General features: G+C 41.4%; 4 protein-coding genes across 5 annotated transcripts in view; 2 read left to right on the plus strand and 2 right to left on the minus strand.

Moving 5' to 3' along the window:
- si:ch211-15d5.11 (nuclear receptor coactivator 7) overlaps positions 1 to 4,334 on the plus strand; it is a 21,193-nt gene extending 16,859 nt beyond the window's left edge. For both annotated transcript variants that reach the window (XM_056295821.1, XM_056295822.1), the window contains 2 exons: positions 1,715 to 1,788; positions 2,450 to 4,334. In XM_056295821.1, coding sequence (XP_056151796.1) covers positions 1,715 to 1,788; positions 2,450 to 2,585 — 210 coding nt within the window. In that variant the 3' untranslated portion in view covers positions 2,586 to 4,334. The remainder of the gene's footprint in view (positions 1 to 1,714; positions 1,789 to 2,449) is intronic.
- selenon (selenoprotein N) lies at positions 4,332 to 12,950 on the minus strand. Its single transcript, XM_056295823.1, has 12 exons — positions 12,508 to 12,950; positions 10,182 to 10,299; positions 9,926 to 10,056; positions 8,413 to 8,625; positions 8,199 to 8,323; positions 7,787 to 7,924; positions 7,590 to 7,671; positions 6,813 to 7,001; positions 6,463 to 6,568; positions 5,844 to 5,956; positions 5,553 to 5,654; positions 4,332 to 5,279 (listed from the first exon to the last, which is right to left on the minus strand). The coding sequence occupies exons 1-12, from the start codon at positions 12,730 to 12,732 to the stop codon at positions 5,112 to 5,114; spliced, it is 1,710 nt and encodes a 569-aa protein (XP_056151798.1). The 5' UTR covers positions 12,733 to 12,950; the 3' UTR covers positions 4,332 to 5,111.
- A 756-nt stretch (positions 12,951 to 13,706) lies between these two features.
- On the minus strand, positions 13,707 to 15,697 carry znf593 (zinc finger protein 593). The gene is made up of 4 exons (XM_056296297.1): positions 15,663 to 15,697; positions 15,026 to 15,232; positions 14,653 to 14,715; positions 13,707 to 14,487 (listed from the first exon to the last, which is right to left on the minus strand). The coding sequence occupies exons 2-4, from the start codon at positions 15,223 to 15,225 to the stop codon at positions 14,361 to 14,363; spliced, it is 390 nt and encodes a 129-aa protein (XP_056152272.1). The 5' UTR covers positions 15,226 to 15,232; positions 15,663 to 15,697; the 3' UTR covers positions 13,707 to 14,360.
- A 2,215-nt stretch (positions 15,698 to 17,912) lies between these two features.
- Positions 17,913 to 19,798, plus strand: part of rlf (RLF zinc finger) — a 36,184-nt gene continuing 34,298 nt past the window's right edge. The window contains exon 1 of the mRNA XM_056295837.1: positions 17,913 to 18,098. Coding sequence (XP_056151812.1) covers positions 17,919 to 18,098 — 180 coding nt within the window. The 5' untranslated portion in view covers positions 17,913 to 17,918. The remainder of the gene's footprint in view (positions 18,099 to 19,798) is intronic.

The following is a 19,798-nucleotide window of genomic DNA, read 5'->3' on the forward strand; positions in this document are numbered from 1 at the left end:
ATTGCCTACCAACACGGGGATCGCCAGTTCGAATCCCCGTGTTATCTCCGGCTTGGTCGGGCATCCCTACAGACACAATTGGCTGTGTCTGTGGGTGGGAAGCCAGATGTGGGTATGTGTCCTAGTCGCTGCACTAGTGCCTCCTCTGGTCCGTCGGGGCGCCTGTTCGGGGGGGGGGGGGGACTGGGTGGAATAGCGTGATCCTCCCATGCGCTACGTCCCCCTGGTGAAACTCCTCACTGTCAGGTGAAAAGTAGCGGCTGGCGACTCCACGTGTATCGGAGGAGACGTGGTAGTCTGCAGCCCTCCCTGGATCAGCAGAGGGGGTGGAGTAGCAACCGGGACGGCTCAGAAGAGTGGGGTAATTGGATGGGTACAACAGGGGAGAAAAAGGGGGAAACCCCCCCCCCCCAAAGGATTTCACAAATAAAAGCACAGGTTTAATAAAACAATATAATCTGAAAAATATCTCACTGTGTTTGTACAATGCAGTGTCCATACTGGATTATGCTTCAATATTTCTGCCAACTTTCAATTGAACATACTGCCTTCAGCAAGTAATCGACCCCATTTACTTTTCCACACGTTGTGATGGCTTCGATTTAGAAACTTTTGTCGCTCGTCTTCACACTATAACCCCTACTCTCACACAAAGTATTTTTCAAGTTACAATTTCTATTCAAACTGGCTGTAAATGAAAAGCCTAAAGGTTTTGACTCACTAAGTACTGAGTGAGTCAGTAAAAATTCCAAATTTAATGCATTTGCATCCACATTCCTTTGAATTTGACATAATTTAAAACAAAACACACGTGTGTACAAGGGATCACAGATCACTATGCAGGTCAGAAGAAAGCTTTTACCATAATCTCTAAGCAACTGTCTGTAGCATTCAGAATCTGAGGAGGCATGGCCATTTTTAAAATGTTTGGTGTTCATATCAGCTCAGTAGGCTCCATCGTTACAAAACGTGAGAAAAATAAATTTACACAAACCTTTTGTCCCCTGACCAATCTGAGCAACCAGGTATGAAGGACCTTGGTCAGGGGACCAAAAACCCCCCACATCCTGCTGCAAAGACATTTGTCAGTCCAGCATTTCACAAATTTGCGTTTTACAGTAAAGACGCCAGATGGCAAATTCTTGTGTTGATAATGCGCCAGAGTCCCAAAAACCTCAGATTGGTAGGATTATAATGTTCCCACAAGACATAGCCCCTATTAGCATGAAGTGCAGAACAGGAATTAGAGAACCCTTGAGTGTTGCAGCCAAAGCCCATTCTTGAATCTCATTGAAAATCTATGAACCGAGTTGAAGATAACTCTTCAGACACTGCCAGACTAGCTGGAAGAAACTTGAACAAAACTGCAAGGACGACTGTGGAAGTCCCCAAACCCAAAGGGAAAAACAATAAAGGAATCGGGGAAAACTTGGATTTGGATTCCCTGCCAAATGTGCTCCTGCAAAATATTACTCAATTAATATAATACTCATTTAAATGATTCCTCGTTTTCATGCAACAGTCAAATTTTTAGAAAACTTTGAATTTTTCCTTTTAATCTTTTAGAATTCAAGCAGCACATCACCAAATTGCAATAAAGAAACAAAATGTTCATAAAATTTGAAAAGTCAAGGGAATTTTAATACTTATGGAAGGCAATGTACTGCATAGGACAAGACTTTGTAGTGATTCTGTCCCTGTTATCTCTGTCCAGTGTTTCAGATGGTCCGGTGAGAACTCATTTTTCATTAAAGGAGACTTGGATTCCTTTGCCATCGGTGGAGGCAGGTAATGTACTTTTCCACTTGCCAAATTCTCATTCTCAATTCATTCCATTTATTCTTCTTTGTCTGACATCTTAAAAGCTTGTTAAAAGTTATCTATGTATGTGGGGCGTCCAGGTGGCGGGGCAGTCTATTCCGTTGCCTACCAACATGGGGATCGCCAGATCGAATCCCCGTGTTACCTCCGGCTTGGCTTGACGTCCCTACAGACACAATTGGCCGTGTCTGCAGGTGGTAAGCCAGATGTGGGTATGTGTCCTGGTCGTTGCACTAATACCTCCTCTTGTCAGGCGGGGCGCCCGTTTGGGAGGGGGGAACCTGGGGGGAATAGTGTGATCCTCCCCCGTGCTACATCCCCCTGGTGAAACTCCTCACTGTCAGGTGAAAAGAAGCGGTTGGCAACTCCACGTATATTGGAGGAGACGTGGTAGTCTGCTGCCCTCCCCAGATCGGCAGAGGGGGTGGAGCAGCGACCGCGATGACTCGGAAGAATGGAGTAATTGGCCGGATACAGTTGGGGAGAAAAAGGAGGGAGGGGGGAAAAAAGCTATGTATAGACACAGACAACAGTACCTAATCATTTTAATTTAACCAAGTTAGGAAACAAGTTTTCTTCCATTTCACTTTCTTCGCCTCCAATTTTCTTTTTCTCTCTTTTGCACCAGTGGACACTTTGGTCTGTGGCTGGATGAGATGCTATACCTGGGCCGGAGCACCCCCTGTCACACTTTCAACAACTGTTGTCTCTCTGAAACCGACGACTTCCGTGTCATTGAGTTGGAGGTGTGGACTTTCAGATGAAGAGATTGACCTTTGCACTTGTACTTTTGCGTCATTAGTCGTATTATTTCTTCTCAGATTCTATCAAAACTGTGTTCATCACTGAGCACGCACATACACACAAACACACTAAGCTGTTCATTCAACAGATGATAACAATGTAAAAAAAGAAAACAGGAAAAAAAAAGAATTGGACTGCAAATTGTTGGCTGTATCTGTGGTCAAGGCTTCTGAATTTTAGCCATCTGAACTTGGACAATGCAATGGTTCCAAATGGGTTCCAGTAAAGGACTATTTTAGGGTTGACCCATTCTTGTGGGTTTGGCAACCAAACTAAACTGTGTTGAACTGAGAAGAGCTGAATGTGGCTGGTTTTACCCCACTTTGACCACAAAAGGGTTTCAGAATGGCTGTAGTTTGCACTAAAATGCTACTCGATGAAAGCAATTCTAATCCCATCATGTAACCTTGAGGAAAATGGGTATGAAAATACGTATGATGGTAACTATTTCTTTACCGTACTGTATATCCTCACCTTCATAGGTTAGTGTGCCTTTATGGTACAAGATAGGCCGCTACTTGAAATTTGTGGTGAAGTACACATTAGCCTTCAACAGATCCCTTTTTGAAAGCCTATTTGCATGTACAAAGCCCACAAATCCACAAGCACAACTCCCACACATCAGTGTCATGATTTCATCACTTCGTAGTATGTGAGGATGTCGTCTGATGGTTTCAAATGAAGACTAAAGTGAACCCAGCGAGAACACTTGGAAGTCTAAACATGATCACTGGAAGGACATGCAGCTTTTACAATGCGTCCTGCACTGAACTGAACGAAACTGTTTGCTGATTGCCATCTTGTGGATTTAAGAGAAATTGCTTGATAAAAGGCATTGGTTGGATGCTGATTAAACTTAAAAAGCCCAGGAATGGTTGAAATTATTGCAATCCAGTTATTTGTAATTACCTGTGACTTTTTCTCTCTTGTCCCCATAGACAAATCTATCTTGCTCGTACTCTACATTGTTGTAGAATAGATGATAAAATCAGCACAGTGCACAAATATGAAAGCCATTGTAACATGTTTTTATCTTTACACGTCTATTTGACGCACTGAATTGGTGTATGATTCATGTTGCCAAAGAACACAGCTGTATTGTAACAAAGAGTTTTATTTCACCTTGTACAGAAAATGTGGCACTTGTAGGTAAAAAAAATTGGGTTTTTTTTCCACATGAGCTCCAAGCGATCGGGTGATTACTTTAAACGATCAAATCTCTGATTTTTTTTTTTAGTTTTTTTTAGTGTCTACTACACATTTAAAAAAAAAGGAAATGAGGGATGAAACAGGAAATGCAACGAGAGGCCTCATGAAAATGTAAGAAAGTGGTTCAAGATTGTCTCAGGTTTTTGCTCCTTTCATTAACGTTTCCAGTTGAAGTCATGAGGAAAGGAATAAGCTCAATCTGAATGCAGTCCAAAGTAACACAGCAGCATTTGTCTGTCTGAACAAGCAATACATTCAGCAAAGATGCGTCCACCTGGTTCCATTGTTTGACATTTAAATGACCATTAATGCAATAACAAGCAACCTAGTATTATTACTTTCTGCTTAACAGCTAGTCTGTCTATTAAGCAGCTAATGTATATATTTAAAAAAAAACCTTTGGTTACATCTTGAATATGATTAGGGCAACCGCCCAACAATGGAAAATGTGCACAAAAATTAACATTTGCTTTCACAACCCCCCCCCCCCCACAAAAAAAACAGAATTGTGCCTTTCATGGGCTACCACCCAGTTTTTCTTGCTGTTTTCGCACCTTTGGGCCAGAGAAGGGTGTTCCCTGCAGCGGCTTCAGCAATGACATCAGGCCTTGCCCAGCCCAAAGACAGCTTTCAGGCAAAGCCTTCAAAAACTCTTGAAGCTCAACAACAGTTCACAGCAGTACCAGCCTTGTCCCTAGGCATGCTGAGCAGCAGAGAAAAGTTAGAAACAGCGACTATTGTGAATATTGTGATATAAGAATGTATATATGTAATATTATGATGTATTATGGCAGTTTGTGTAAGCATGGGATCACTATGAGCAAAGATCAATGATGACTTGGCAGACCTCCGCCTAGAAATTACATAAAACTTAATAATTAGTAATTTATGCAGAGAGAAAACCGAGTATAAATATGTTTAGATGGTGGAATCTATGTTTGGCCTTTGTATTTAGTCAAAATGCATTGACAAGAACAGTAAAACTGCCTTTGAGGAGAAGCAGAATTCTTTTTACCTGTGGATCATTTACTTGTATTATTAGTTATGAATACGTTTATATCAGCTTCACTGCTGAATAGGTGAAAGGCCAAAATAAATATAATATTTAAAAAAGAAAATGAAAAAAAAAAAAACACTTTTCAGCTGCCAGTAGTCTAGGAAAAACATATCCTGGTACAAACGTGCAGGTTCTTATTTAACTTTGATCATTATCGAGATTAATTCATACCTTGTCCTCCAATTTAGACCCCAAACCCCTTCATACCACATGTAGAATACTACTGTGCCATGTGCTCCTTGGCTTTTTCCAACCCTTCCTTAAGAAAACGGATGTAAGTAGAAGTGGATGGGTCCTCAAACCCCCCGGAGAAGCTGAAAGTAGCTCCTTCCTCCTCTGGTTTCATGGCCGTCTGATCAAGGAAGTAGTTAGCGTTGAGGTGATGGACCTGAAGCCATTAAACAAATTAGTCGTACCCAAGCATAATCGCAAAAAGCATTTCCCTCCTGAGCTGGTTTGGGACTACAAGAGGTAAATCAAACTAAGGATTTAAATTGACATGAAACCAAAAAGGATTTTAATAATTGTTGTAGACTGGAATATTTGCTTAGATTTCTTAATTTGGCATTGATTTCACATGGGTATTTAATATAGGATTTTTGGAGAACCTAACCCTGAATGGTAAGAAATTGTGGGATGATAGATGAATAAAAGTACTTACAATAGTACCGTTGGGCAGTGCTACCATCATCTCCACAGGAAAGTTATACTTCTCCAGATGTAGTCGAGCTTTTTGGCTCAACACAGGGTTCTGCTCATCAGCCTGACAAATAAGAAAACATTGGCATAAACTCTGGTACACATTACAGTTGAACACAACACAATGGTAAATGGAGAGGTGGTAAATTTAAGATAACTATTATTTATTTATTTATTAGTTGTATTCTGAGTATGAGCACCCCAGCCATTTCATCTAACATGAGGGTAATATTGCACTGTCATGGATGCATACCTGCATGTCCTCCAGCTCTTTGACCAGAGACCAGCTGCTAATGAAGCTCTGGTTGAGCAAGGCCAGAACGGGCGAACTTTCCAGGACGGTCTCCCGGAGAGTTCGCCCCGAACCTACAAGAATGTGGAGGGAAGACAGACAAATGTCTTGATGCATGCTCAATAATCCAGGTAAGAAAATCAAAGAAAGTTGAATCATTTCATCTGGATACAACGTTTATTGACAGATACGTTTCATCACTCAACTAAGTGAACTCTTCAGTCTAAACTGACTGCAGGTATCCCCACCTTTATAAACAATACAGCTGCATAATGACAGAAACCAACGACCAGTTTCATATGCAAATAGGTGTGTGACCAGTAACTAGAGTTTCAATGGCCATGTGTACTTTTCACAGAGGATTTGGGAATGGTTTCAATCACAGCATTGTAAAATGGTGACAGATGTACTCTTAGCCCCCCCCCCCCCCCTTGGTTCAGGTATGGTCAAAGGGAATGGATGGAAGACAAAGGACAAGCACTAGAAGCAGACAGCAAAATACAAATTTGATTCTGTGTGTGGGGGGGTCTGTACATTTGGGGATTGAAAAGGAAGTTGATGTTCATGTTAATTATCTCACCTCAGCAGGACTGGTCATCTAATGCACCCCAAAGCAGAATGGAGTGCACCAGCTTATTCTCTGCTTGTGCTCGCTCAAAGGCTTCAGTGAAAGGTAGGTAGGACACCTGTGGACAAACAAGAGATGAGATCATGTAAAAGATCACAGCTAGGGCATGCTAAGCAACAGAAATTAAGTAAATGGGAACAATGGCATACAAAAAGCACATGTGGCTGGAGATATGACAAAAACAAGACTTACAGACGCCAAATGTTTTGAGCAAATGTTTTGATGGAATGCTTTGCATGCAAAACACAACAGCAGCAGCAAAATTTAGTTGTTCAGGAAATGGTTGTGCTGTGGATATTCACCTTCTTAAAAGGGTAGAAGGTGACTTCCACTTGGTGAGTGGCATCTTGGTGGCTGATCTCCGAGGTCCAGTGTATGTCCTCGAAGACAAATTGGATGGGTTCACCACCCTCACCCCGACTGTTAACGAGATTGCCCTCCTCATCCTGAATGAATGAGGGTGTAGATGGACTAGCAGACCTCAACTCCAACTATTGAGATGGATAAACAGCTGTAAATACAACACAGTGTCTCATCCTGCACGTAAGCCTTAGGTGCAATTTCAGGGGAAAACCTATATGTTACAATAATCTGTCACCCCTCAAACATGTCTCATGCTACTTAATATGTCAGAATTTACACACTTCTTAAATTAGTATCCACCCTAATTTCATCCAACGTTCACTAAAATGGCATTGTATTCTGCTTTATCACTGATAACATGGCAAACATGGCCAAATGTGTGATACAGAAATTATCAAAATATTTTGTTCACATTTTATTTCTCCTTAGAATCCTAACCAACCCTTTAAATCGTCTATGTAATTAATATTAGTAACACATACAAAGTGACAGCATAATTTAATATTACATGAATACAAACACTATGCACTTAACATGAAGATTAGAGCTTCTTCTAAGGGCGCACAAGTAGCTTCAAATGCAAGACAAGCTGATCTCAAATTCAGAGAGGTAAAGCTGGCATCACAAACTGAACATAAGACTTTGATTAATTCCTTTATTCATTCACTCATATCAGAAAACAAATGAGTGACCTGTGTCATGGTAACTAACTGTACCTGTGGCAGGAAACCAATGTCCACTTCCATGTTACTGCTCTCACTTGCTCCATAAAGCCACTCCATGTCCACATTCAGAGACCTGGGAGACAAGAGGACATGTCACATTAAAGCTGTAGATAGCAGCAATATACTGAGTGGAGAATCTGTTTTTGTCCATGTGTGCTCATGTGAAAGAGTTTATTGGCAGGACTTACCTGTCACTGGGAACAAAGAGGTGGAAGTGGCGGACATGGGATGCATCTTTGGAGAGGATAATGTTACCAGTGAACTGGCCCGGGGTGAACCAGAATGGAAAGTCTGGAACTTCATTCAGCTGGAACTCTGCATGGATTCTGCAGCGGGGGAACAGAGCAAATGGGTCTGGTAAAGTTTGATATGTATGTGAGATATCAGACATCCTGAATTAGATGTGTTGGAGAGATGTAATCATTAAATACATGCATAGGCTGATTACTCATTCTTATTTTTTAAGTATGTTCATTGTTGTTGACACTGTTGAAATGAGAAGCTGCAGAACATAGCTGAAGGTGTGCCAGGAGGACCTTGTACTCTCAATGTGCATGGGTAAAATTTCATTTAAACTCTCTAGCTTTATTTGGTCCTTACCTGAAGACGATATCATAATAGAAATCACTGCTGGCACGAATGCAGGCCACTGTGCCCTGAGGAGCAAATCGTGATTTGATGAAGGGTCGAGGGTGGAACATACTGAGCAGGGAATGGATGAGAATCTGAGACAGAGAAAGAAAAGCTGTCAAGTTTTCGGTATCTTATCCCACTCTGACCAATCACTGATCAGTAATCTGAGTTTTCAACATACCTCTTTGCCCTTTGGAGAGGGGGGGTGGTAACGGTTGTTGGGCAGGTATCCTGTGAAGATGTTGAGCTCACTTGGAATCACCCACCAGGTGTCCCCCACTTCACCCTTATTCTTAGGGGGCAAGAGGGCCTTGAACTGGCTGGCAGAAAAGGTAGAAGAGGGAACTGCTGGGCTCTTCCATGACCGCAGCCCACTCAGAGAACTATGGGTAACCTGAGAGAGGAAGAGGCAGAAAACCAGAATCATTTCACCATCAATACAATCAGCTCACCAAGGGCAAATTCTTTAAAATTGCTTTACCTATTTTTCATAAAATGCTTTTATTATTTAATCAATGATAAAATATCTGAGAACTTTCTTCTGTCATTATCAATCTAGCTGTGCATTCACTCAGATATTTGTAATCGAGTGACATTACAATAAACAGACCTAAACCATGAATAAAAATATGGCCATAAATTGCAATATAATCAGGTATGCTGTTGTGACATTAAAGTCATAATGAATAGGATATCCCTGCCTTGAAATAGCATAAACTTAGCTAGAAATGTACTCATACTCAGTTGTTACTTATTGGCCCATCGGTGGTATGTGTCAGTGTCTGTGTCTGCAGACACCCTGCCTTCCACCTGTATTGCTTGTTTTCTGAATAACTGGGATGTTTTGGGGCGTCAACCATTTGGCAGCGAGTCTGTGTGTCTGCAACCAATAGCATTGCTTGTGAGGGTGGGAGTCTTTGAAACTGCAGCACTCAATGAGCATGCCAGATCATTACCACTTAAATTATACATAATGGCAGACACAGCACCAAAAAAAAAAAAAGAAAATACAGTGAGGCGAAATGACAAGCAGATGGCTCCAAATCCAGAATGAATCTGGGGTTGGCTTTTCCACCATTGGCGAGCACTGAAGGAGAGCACGGGGATGAAAAGCAATGCAGAATTGTGGGTTTTGAGTCTTGTTGAGCAAGGGAGGAAAGGCCCACTTTTCAAGTTGTGATTACAAGCCACAAGCAGCAGAATGCTACACAGTATGCCTTTAATTTATAAAACTGATTTACACGTTTCCACCTTTGTGAAATTCCTTGGAAGGACTTAATGGTATGACTAACCAGAGTCGTTAACATTGCTTGTTATCACTGATAAGTTATGTTTGGAATACTATTTTTCAAAATAAAAAAGCATTTTTAGAAATTTTTATCTTTATTCCAATATCAACATCATGTAAACGAATTAGATGAGTGTAAAGGCTGTCAGGAGTTACAATGATGTCAGGAGTTTCTAATGTAGACTGCTCGGTGGGGAAAAATCATCAAGCAGTCCTCATTATTGGGTTACTGTCTTCATTTCATTAATGTCTGACCCACTGCAGCCTTGTTTTGAATGATGTGTGAATAGAAAAGTTGGCATTGCATAGCTACAGCATACTGTACAGAAGGAGAGACAAAAAGGAGAGGGATAACAGCTGTTCAGTGTAGTGGGACCCTGGCTAGTCTGGTCTTGTCTCATCTTACCCCAAGAAATCCGTCCTTGCTTTTTGTCATGGTTTCAAGCAACAAAGGCTGCATTTTGGCATCCAAGGTCAGAGTCTCTCCATTAGGGCCGTGGGTCACTTCTTCATCGAAATCTCCTGGAGGTGTAATCCCTGCATGGAGTCAGAAAGTGGATAATAAACTAATGAAACAATGAATCAATGTGTTTTACAGGGAAAAAAAACCAGGAAGAGGTAGAGATGAGCAGAGAGAAACAAATGAGTTAAACATGAGATACCTGTGAGTTTCTCAACAATAGGTTTAAACTCCTCAGGACTGAGAAACAGGTCATGGTCTGTGTCCAAGGAGGAGAAAAGAAAGAGCCCCTCTGCCCCCAGGGTCTGTACAGACTCTTCCTATTTGAAAGGGACGCAAAAAAGATGCTCCTTATTGCCATTACAAATGCCTCTGAGATATCTAGCACATGCTACATAAAAACTAGGGCAGAAGGAAGTCATATATTTTCAATAGAACAGAAACCAGAAGAAAAAAAAACATGATAGACAACAAGCACACAAGTCACTGGAGTTCTGTCAGCAAATCTACAAGGAAGATGACCTTTTATGAAATGCCATAGAGTGATGAGATTTGAATGGTTGAAAAAAAATGAAATGAGGACGTAGGGGTGAGCATCTCGGAGCAGTAGTGATGACAGACAAAATGCTGTTTCTAAGGTCTGGTAACATACGGTGTCTTTACAGCAGTCTAACACCAGCAGCCTTACTGGACAAAATGTCTACCCAAAGGCAAGACTCCAAGCACATGCAACTTCGAGAAATCACAAACCCAGAAACCAGAGGGGATGCGTGCCTACTGGTTTCTGCACGATGGAGGGAAAGGGGGAGGTACATGAGCTGGGAGGGAAATTTTGTAACCAAACAACTATATGGTTTTCAACAGGGGTTGAGTTTCACCAGCTGTGCCAGACATCCAACCCCCTAATAAAATAGAGTGGGGTGGGTGGGAAAAACACCATGGTGGTAGCGTTTCTTCTGTTAATAATAACACGTGGCGAAATGCTATCACCCATTCTGAACATGTATTTGCATGCATGAAGTAAATTGGACCAGGAAAGACTAGCATATAAATGTTCCTTAATATTCGTAATTGCAACGCTTTTCCTCAATAAACAGTAACCAAAGTATCTCTCTCTGTCTCTCTGTCTCTCCCCCTCTCTCTCTCCCTCCCTCCCTCCTCTTGTTGATGAAAAACATACAAACCCTAACTCCAATGAAGTTGGGACGTTGTGTAAAACGTGAATAAAAACAGAATACAATGATTTGCAAATCCTTTTCGACCTATATTCAATTGAATACACTACAAAGACAAGATATTTAATGTTCAAACTGATAAACTTTATTGGTTTTTTGCAAATATTCACTCATTTTGAATTTGATGCCTGCAACACGTTCCAAAGAAGCTGGGACAGAGGCAACAAAAGACTGGGAACGTTGAGGAATGCTCAAAAACACCTGTTTGGAACATTCCACAGGTGAACAGGTGAATTGGAAACAGGTGAGTGTCATGATTGGGTATAAAAGGAGCATCCCGAAAGGCTCAGTCGTTCACAAGCAAGGATGGGGCGAGGGTCACCACTTTGTGAACAACTGCGTGAGCAAATAGTCCAACAGTTTAAGAACAACGTTTCTCAACATACAATTGCAAGGAATCTAGGGATTTCATCATCTACAGCCCATAATATCATCAAAAGATTCAGAGAATCCGGAGAAATCTCTGCACATAAGCGGCAAGGCCGAAATCCAACACTGAATGCCCGTGAGCTTCGACCCCTCAGGCGGCACTGCATTAAAAACCGACATCATTCTGTAAAGGATATTAGCATGTGGGCTCAGGAACACTTCAGAAAACCATTGCCAGTTAACACAGTTCGTCACTACATCTACAAGTGCAAGTTAAAACTAATGCAAAGTGAAAGCCATATATCAACAACACCCAGAAACGCAGCCGGCTTCTTTGGGCCCGAGCTCATCTGAGATGGACTGACGCAAAGTGGAAAAGTGTGCTTATTTCAGCAAGACAATGCCAAGCCACATTCTGCACGTGTTACAACAGCGTGGAGTCATAGTAAAATAGTGCGGGTACTAGACTGGCCTGCCTGCAGTCCAGACCTGTCTCCCATTGAAAATGTGTGGCGCATTATGAAGTGCAAAATACAACAACGGAGACCCCGGACTGTTGAGCAACTGAAGTCGTACATCAAGCAAGAATGGGAAAGAATTCCACCTACAAAGCTTCAACAATTAGTGTCCTCCGTTCCCAAACGCCTATTGAGTGTTGTTGAAAGGAAAGGTAATGGAACACAGTGGTAAACATGCCCCCGTCCCAGCTTCTTTGGAACGTGTTGAAGGCGTCAAATTCAAAATGAGTGAATATTTGCAAAAAAAAAAGTTTATCAGTTTGAACATTAAATATCGTGTCTTTGTAGTGTATTCAATTGAATATAGGTCGAAAAGGATCTGCAAATCATTGTATTCGGTTTTTATTTACGTTTTACACAACGTCCCAACTTCATTGGAATTAGGGTTTGTAGACGTGGGTCTCACATGACGCCTGATGAGATGCGCGTCTTGATAATATTTGAATCCAAAAGCAACGACGGGGATAACGGAGATGATCAGAAGGGTCCAGATCCGTCCGGCGATAGCGGTTCCTCTCTTCTTCCCACCGGGATGAGTTTCATCCTTGTAAGATCCACTTTTTTGACGCCCGCTCTCCGTTGTCCAACTCTCTTCTTCGTCGGGTATTCCTTTATCCACATCCGCAGCCATCCTAGCCCTCCCGTCCGCCACGGCTACATAGACGAGGACTTCATGGCCGTAGGGTCGATATATACCGACTGGTATAAAAACCTCTCGGTGTGAAATGTATTCTATGTGGAACAACGACGAGACTAGATCCCGTGTGGGTTATATTATGTGATGTAGGTTTGTGAATGCGACGTTAAACAGAACAGATTTCCTATTTCCCCCACATCCAATCTAGCCAGGCATGGAGGCTGCCGCTGTAACTGCTCTTAAAGGGGCAGGGCACATTCTTCATCCCTCTTCCCAACCACTGGGGTTTTGCCAAATATACGTATTTTACCATTAGAATTGCAGGCATCCTCCTCTTATAAAATACCCCAAGTCTGCCAAAAGCAACGAGTCCTTATCTCAGCTGGACTAGCTAGTCAATATTGTAAAAAGGCTTGAGTTTCTGTTCTACATCAGTACATACCTTTTTAATGTCAACACTCTACTGTTTTATCTATTGCCACACCCATTGTCAAGTGTGCGTCACAGTACAATAGTCCACATTCACACAATATCACACTACCTGTATATAACCATGTTTAGTTATTGTATTCCCTAATCCTTACTATCCTTTGTTTGACCTCTTTACCCCCCCCCCCCACCTATTTACTGTTGTATATTGTCAAGCGTTGACCCATGTGTGCCAAATCAGGACAAATTCCTTGGATGTCTAAACATATTAGGTTATTGTCCTCATGCATGCTCAATAATCCAGGTAAGAAAATCACAGAAAGTTGCATCAGTTCATCTGGACACAGCGTTTATTGAGAGAAACGTCTCATCGCTCATCTAACTGACTAAAGAGGTCACTTAGACGAGTGATGAAACGTTTCTCTCAATAAACGCTGTGTCCAGATGAACTGATTCACCTTTCTGTGATATTAGGTTGTTAAATATGACTGTGATATTTAAAGTGACTACAAGGAGTTTTCCACAGATTATTAGCCTCATTTAATTTTTAATATTACTGTATTATGATTCCAAATAGTTTCAAGTGTTGTATTCCCTTCAAAATCTAAAAAAAATGACATACGGCAGAGACAAGATACATAGCCACAATTAACAGAAACATCATTTAATCTTTGACTATATATCTTATATCTTGCAAACACCTGCTTTTCCAAACACCATATCTCTCATTCTCTTTAAAACAAAGGCAAGTGGCTTGTGCAAAATGTTTATGAGAAATGAAGTCGTTCCACGGGGGCTCACAAAGTCAAAAAATCTAAACTCCTTGTAGCAGCTTTAAAAAATGGTGTTGAAACAATACCACTTTTGACTACTATAGAGCTGACGACTTCTATTCATTTTTATTACCATCTGTTCAAATTTGCACGCTCTTCGACCAGTATTACTTATTTACATGGACATGTACAGATTTGCAAAATAATACATACTATATGACAAGGTTTTCTTGATCCTAGCCAATAGCCCAAGACCTCACGCCTTTTGCATTTAGGTGCAAAGGAAAATGTTATCCCACAGTAAATGATAGAGCAACTATTGGAAATGGGCACCTCTGACATATAGAGCAGTACCATTATCCGATATGTTAATGGATCTGCAATTGGATCAATTAGTCCATTAGTTAAGATGAGTAGATCTCAGTCCATGTCCTCTTCGATAGGCTGTGTCTTCACATCAACGGTTTTAGCAGGGATGTAGGAGCCCATACCTGCTGCTCTCTCTGCCTCTGCCTGGGTATAGGGTTCTTCTCTAAGCAGTTTCAACCTGAATGGAGAAAGGAGTGACTTCATGAAATTCGCATAGCTACTTAGTCTTAGTGCAACACTGAATGGAAGTCCATTCGTATTACCTGGCATTATACTTAAGTGGTTGTAAGTGAAAATACATGCGACTGCAGGAAAAATAAACAATCGGGTTATAGGACCTTACCGTTTCTTGTGCACTTTAGTTTTAAAGTGCTCTTTCAAAGATCTCATATCCACAAAGTATCTCCTGCAAGGTGTAAAAAAGAAGCTACATGAAAACCTATTCAACAACATGACTGAGCTTGTCCTTGAGAACTAAATTTCCTTGTGTGAATTGGGCCATGAAATGGGGGATTAAAATAATTAATGGCCTTGGATGAAATATTTTAAAACGTCTGTTCTTGTCCTAATTTTGCTAATGAAATGCTGGTCTACGAAAAGGGTCATGTGAATAGAATATCAATCAAAGAATCAAATATCAATCATTGCTTCTGTACTAATGTGGAGCATTACCTCTGTGAGGCTATGAAAGGCAAACAGCGGAAGAAAACACTTACGCGCAGTGTAAGCAGTAGTGCTGGGCACATCCTGTAACGTCATGGTCCACCTCCTGTTTAAGCAACTTGGCTGCCATCTCTGGCTTCATGTCTGAGTGTATCTGGTCTAAATCCTTGGTCCTGCGTTTGGTTTTCCATGTCTTCGCTATATTCTTTTTCTTGTCACTCTTGTGGTTTCCTGTTTGTTTGGATTTGCCCATGGTTAGGCTGGTAGAGGCAGACTTGTTAGAATGTGGATGATATATGAGCACTTTTGTTCCATAGTATATAGTTTGTTGATATCGTTTCATTTACCCCTCTGTAAAAATACCATGATTCCTGAATATCTTTGTAGTGATAGTCATGTGAGGTATGTATATAAGACGGACATAACAACTAGAGCGGGGGCTTTCTGTGAGGGGGAAGGGGGTCTTTTTAGAAAAAGGCTATGTCACCCAACTTTGACTTTTGAAACAAATATTTGCAAGCCACCAACACCACTTTCACAAAACAAGCGACAAATGCCACACGTGTCAAATTAAAAAAACACATCTCACTCATCATGAACTACTTCAAACCATGACAAGAAGCCGAACACAAATTCTTAGCTGTTATTGTATAAATCGTTGCTTACGTGTATGTTTTTTGATGCGCTTACCTTACACACGTGTACGTCTGAAAGAATGAATGTACTTCCGGGTCAAGAAAACAACGCTCGTCTTTCCAGTTCTCTGTCTCGAGGGGGCGCTGCATTGGTGCTTTGCACAAAACAAGAGAAATGAAGTCAAGCAATATATCAAAACCATACAGAATTAAAACACTAAAAAGGCTGCTAAAACTATAAACATGCAATTTTTATTTTTTTTACTTTCATGACTATCGCTATGGAACTCTGACTACCCCTTTTCCCCTCAGTACAAAATGTAAAATTTAAAAGGGACATGCTGAGGTCCCTATAGGTTTTTTTAACAAAACTTTATGTAAATCCAATTCAAAACATTACAAAGAGTACGTCATATATGTATATACATACACACACGCACACACACACACACACGCACACACACACGCACACACACACACACACACATAAACCAATTATAAACAATACAGATCAATACAGCAGGGGACATGAAGAAAAAAATTGAATGTATGTTCAAGACATCGTATATTTTCAAAGTTTGAGGGTCGCAACGAACCTTTTTTTAGCTAAGTGAAACATACATTCTTATATAATTCAAATTTCTACAAGTGGAAATGGATAAAGGCAGATAATCAATTAAATATACAAAGTAAACAATTAACAAGTATAAAGTATCAAAACGTGATAAACAATAACCTAAATAAAGTCAATGAAACTTAATCAGAGGCTACAGAAAATAGTTCCTTATCATATGACAGTGTGCGTTCACTTTTTGTTATTCGTCATAAGAGCCAATGTGTCTAAATACATACTGGAATTTAGACTTACTGAATGCAACGGCATTTTACAATGGATAACAGGCAAAGTCACCAGCACGGATGCAGTTGTAAATTACAAGATAAATCTTTATGCATAAAGATGTCTTTATGCATCCTCAATAATCCAGGTAAGAGAATCACAGAAAGTTGAATCAGTTCATCTGGACACAACGTTTATTAAGAGAAACGTTTCATCACCCATCTAAGTGACCTCTTCAGTAGGTATCCCTGTGGTTGAGTCAAAGAGGCCATGTGAAGAGGAAACGACCACCCCTGAACCGGGAGGGGGGGGGGGCTAAGAGTATCTGTCACCATTTTACAATGCCGTGATTGCGACCATTCCCAAATCCTCGTGAATACTACACATGGCTATTGTTACTCTAGTTAATGGTCGCGCCTATTTGAATATGAAATCGGTCGTTGTTTCGGTCGTTATTGTTTATAAGGGTGGGGATAGTCAGATGAGACTAAAGATGTCACTTAGATGAGTGATGAAACGTTTTTCTCTCAATAGATGACGTAACCAGATGAACTGATTCAACTTTCTGTGAGTGATTAAACGTTTCTCTCAATAAACGTTGTGTCCAGATTCAATTCAACTTTCCGTGATACAGGCTCTTCAGTCTGTGATGGGTAATATTCTCAGAAAAACAATGATTTATGAACATGTCTGTGAATGTTCTCATTCATCCAGGTCATGGTTATCCAAAGGAGTTGAATCAAGTGCAACTGGACCGTGAAGACGTTTCGCCTCTCACCCAAGAGGCTTCCTCAGTTCGTGCCTTTCTGACTAGACCAAGCTAGTCTGACTGGCTGGTGATGAAGGATAAATACTGAGTCTCATCACCAGCCAGTCAGACTAGCTTGGTCTAGTCAGAAAGGCACGAACTGAGGAAGCCTCTTGGATGAGAGGCGAAACGTCTTCACGGATATATACCAAGTCCAGTTGCACTTGATTCAACTCCTTTGGATAATGATTTATGAATTTCCCCATCGAAATAAACTATAACTTACACCAGTTTGATACAAATTACTTTGGCGTACATCACGCATTTGTGTAATGAAGCCCTAAATTTAGTCATCTTGCCATATGTCAGTCCTACAAAAGGTGCATAAACTGTGGTGCGCCAAAGGTCCACTACACCAGTGGTTACCACGTTTCTAAAGTTTTCCCCGAACGCAAAACAACTCTTAACTTCCTCAGCAGAAGAATGCCGCACAAACCTAACGTCAACTAACATGCGAAGTAGACGTCAAATTGTTGTTGTTTTCTTTTTCTTAATGAAAAAATACTACACGAACCAATAGCTGAATGCTTGGATTTTCATGCACCTCGCGCTAAGATGCACACAGACTGGCTGAATCTGGAGGGAACGTGCACAAGAGTGCAGTGCGGGTCGGCCTCGTCACGTGACAGGCTGCGCTTGCATACGCGCTGTAGCGAAGAGCGAAGATGGCGGAAAATAGTGTTGGGCCGGAGCCCGAGTGGAGTAGCCGGGCCCTGGACGCGGCCGAAGACACCCTGGTCGCAATGGAGACCTTGCTGGCCACGCTGAGAGCCTTCGAGGATGTGCTCAGGCATCAAGCCATATCAGCATCCTCCTCCACCGAGTACTGCGACAACTTCTGCCAGGTTGGTGCGCTATTCAGCCATCATCGACAGCTAGCTTAGCTTTTAGCACGCTAGGATTGTTTTTCTCGCAGTCTGCGACGGCCTAAATCCGCCTCGAATTTTGAAAGGTCGGGTGTGCAAATAGGAAGCCGAAGAGCGCCTATCACGCTTTTTAGCGATATATGCACGCCGTTTAACTCTCGATTTGTTTTACAAGCGCCGTTGGGTTTTGCGATGTTTAGAGGCAGTTGAGTGGCGTACATTCCGTGATTCATTTGCGGGTCTCTCCGTTGGTTAATGTTATGTTTTCCAGCCGCAGTTGTACAGTTGATGGGCATTTATTTAGTATCGTCGGTATATGCATTTCAGCGATCAAAGGACATGGGTTTTGTTAGGTGTATTTGATGTTTGTCACAGCTGGATGGAGATGTATAAACGTGTGCTGGGCGGGGCGGCATGCCGGTGTGTTTTTCGCTATAAACACGTCAATTTTATTTGTATAGCCCAATATCACAAATTACAAATTTGCCTCGGGGGGGCTTTACAGCAACACAATATCCCGTCCTTGGGCCCTCGAAGGACACGAATGTGAAATTGGTTGTTGGTGGATAATAAAGGTATTGTTGTTGCGTACATGTGTAGCTGCGTGTTTATTTATGGCCTTTCTAAATTGTCATTGCCGCCTTGTTGTTGCTTTAGCTTCCCCTTTTCAGAGGAGTCCCACCCATATGCACTTGACTTTGTGAGAAGATCATAGATTACCTAAGCGGGTCCTGACTGGTAGAGGAGAAATAAAATATGGACAGTGTGGTGAATATTGTAGGAAACCAGCCACATTGTGTGGGAACCCCCGGAATTTGTACGCACGTTCATTTTTGGCCGGGCCAGCCCTACAACCGCGAATAGCTGTGACTGAGTGATCGTGTTAGACACTATTGGGCCGCTGGATCAGGTGACAACGACGCCACTGACGTTAAGGCTTGGTCAGGTGACCATGATTGTCGCTGGTAAACACGAAAGTGGGTGTTTCCCTCCACTCCAGCCCCAACCTTCCGTGTTGACAGTTCTCTTTCAAAATCGGCGCAGCGGTTCCCTCTCATTCCACATTTATCGTGCACTAACGAACGCAATATATCGCCGCTTGTCAATACTACTATTTACTATTACCGAGTGTCATTTGCTTCATTATAAGTTCTCTTTCAAATCAGACATCTAGTTACGTATTGTAACGGTGCAGCAGAGTGGAGTAGCAGAGAAAACAGCTCTCCATGCACCGAGAGGCATGAGGGGAGCGCACAATTAAAGCACCCCAAATAACAATCACTCTTGACCACTGCTCCTAGCTACACAGTTAGGATGGGTTAAATGCAGAGCATAATTTCCCTATGGGGATTAATAAAGTATCTCAAAATCAAAACACTCAATAGAGAGTGAGTCTTAGAAATACGAGCGACATCTGCTGATAGAAACATGAAAGAGGAGGGGGATTAACAAATAATTAGAATTATTATAATTACAATTATATTAAGTTCTCTTTCAAATCAAACATACTAAGATATGAGTGGAAAGCATTGTTCTTGCAACTGCAGTTTTTTTTTACTTGAATATAGCTTAACCATGTCATGTGATATGCTACTTCAATACACTACAACAAATATTACTGGGACCACTACAGAAATTTGCAGATGAACATTTAATATACAGGAATTCACATTATAGAC

This window comes from Lampris incognitus, chromosome 16 (assembly GCF_029633865.1).
Source record: "Lampris incognitus isolate fLamInc1 chromosome 16, fLamInc1.hap2, whole genome shotgun sequence".
Lineage (NCBI taxonomy): Eukaryota > Metazoa > Chordata > Actinopteri > Lampriformes > Lampridae > Lampris > Lampris incognitus.

Excerpts from the sequence above, each read along its gene's own strand:
- znf593 (XM_056296297.1), bottom strand. The coding sequence starts at position 15,225 with ATGGGCAAATCCAAACAAACAGGAAACCACAAGAGTGACAAGAAAAAG. Across the intron at positions 14,716-15,025 it reads CACTACTGCTTACACTGCGC|GAGATACTTTGTGGATATGA; the intron begins GTAAGTGTTTTC and ends TACACCTTGCAG. Across the intron at positions 14,488-14,652 it reads ACTAAAGTGCACAAGAAACG|GTTGAAACTGCTTAGAGAAG; the intron begins GTAAGGTCCTAT and ends TTCTCCATTCAG.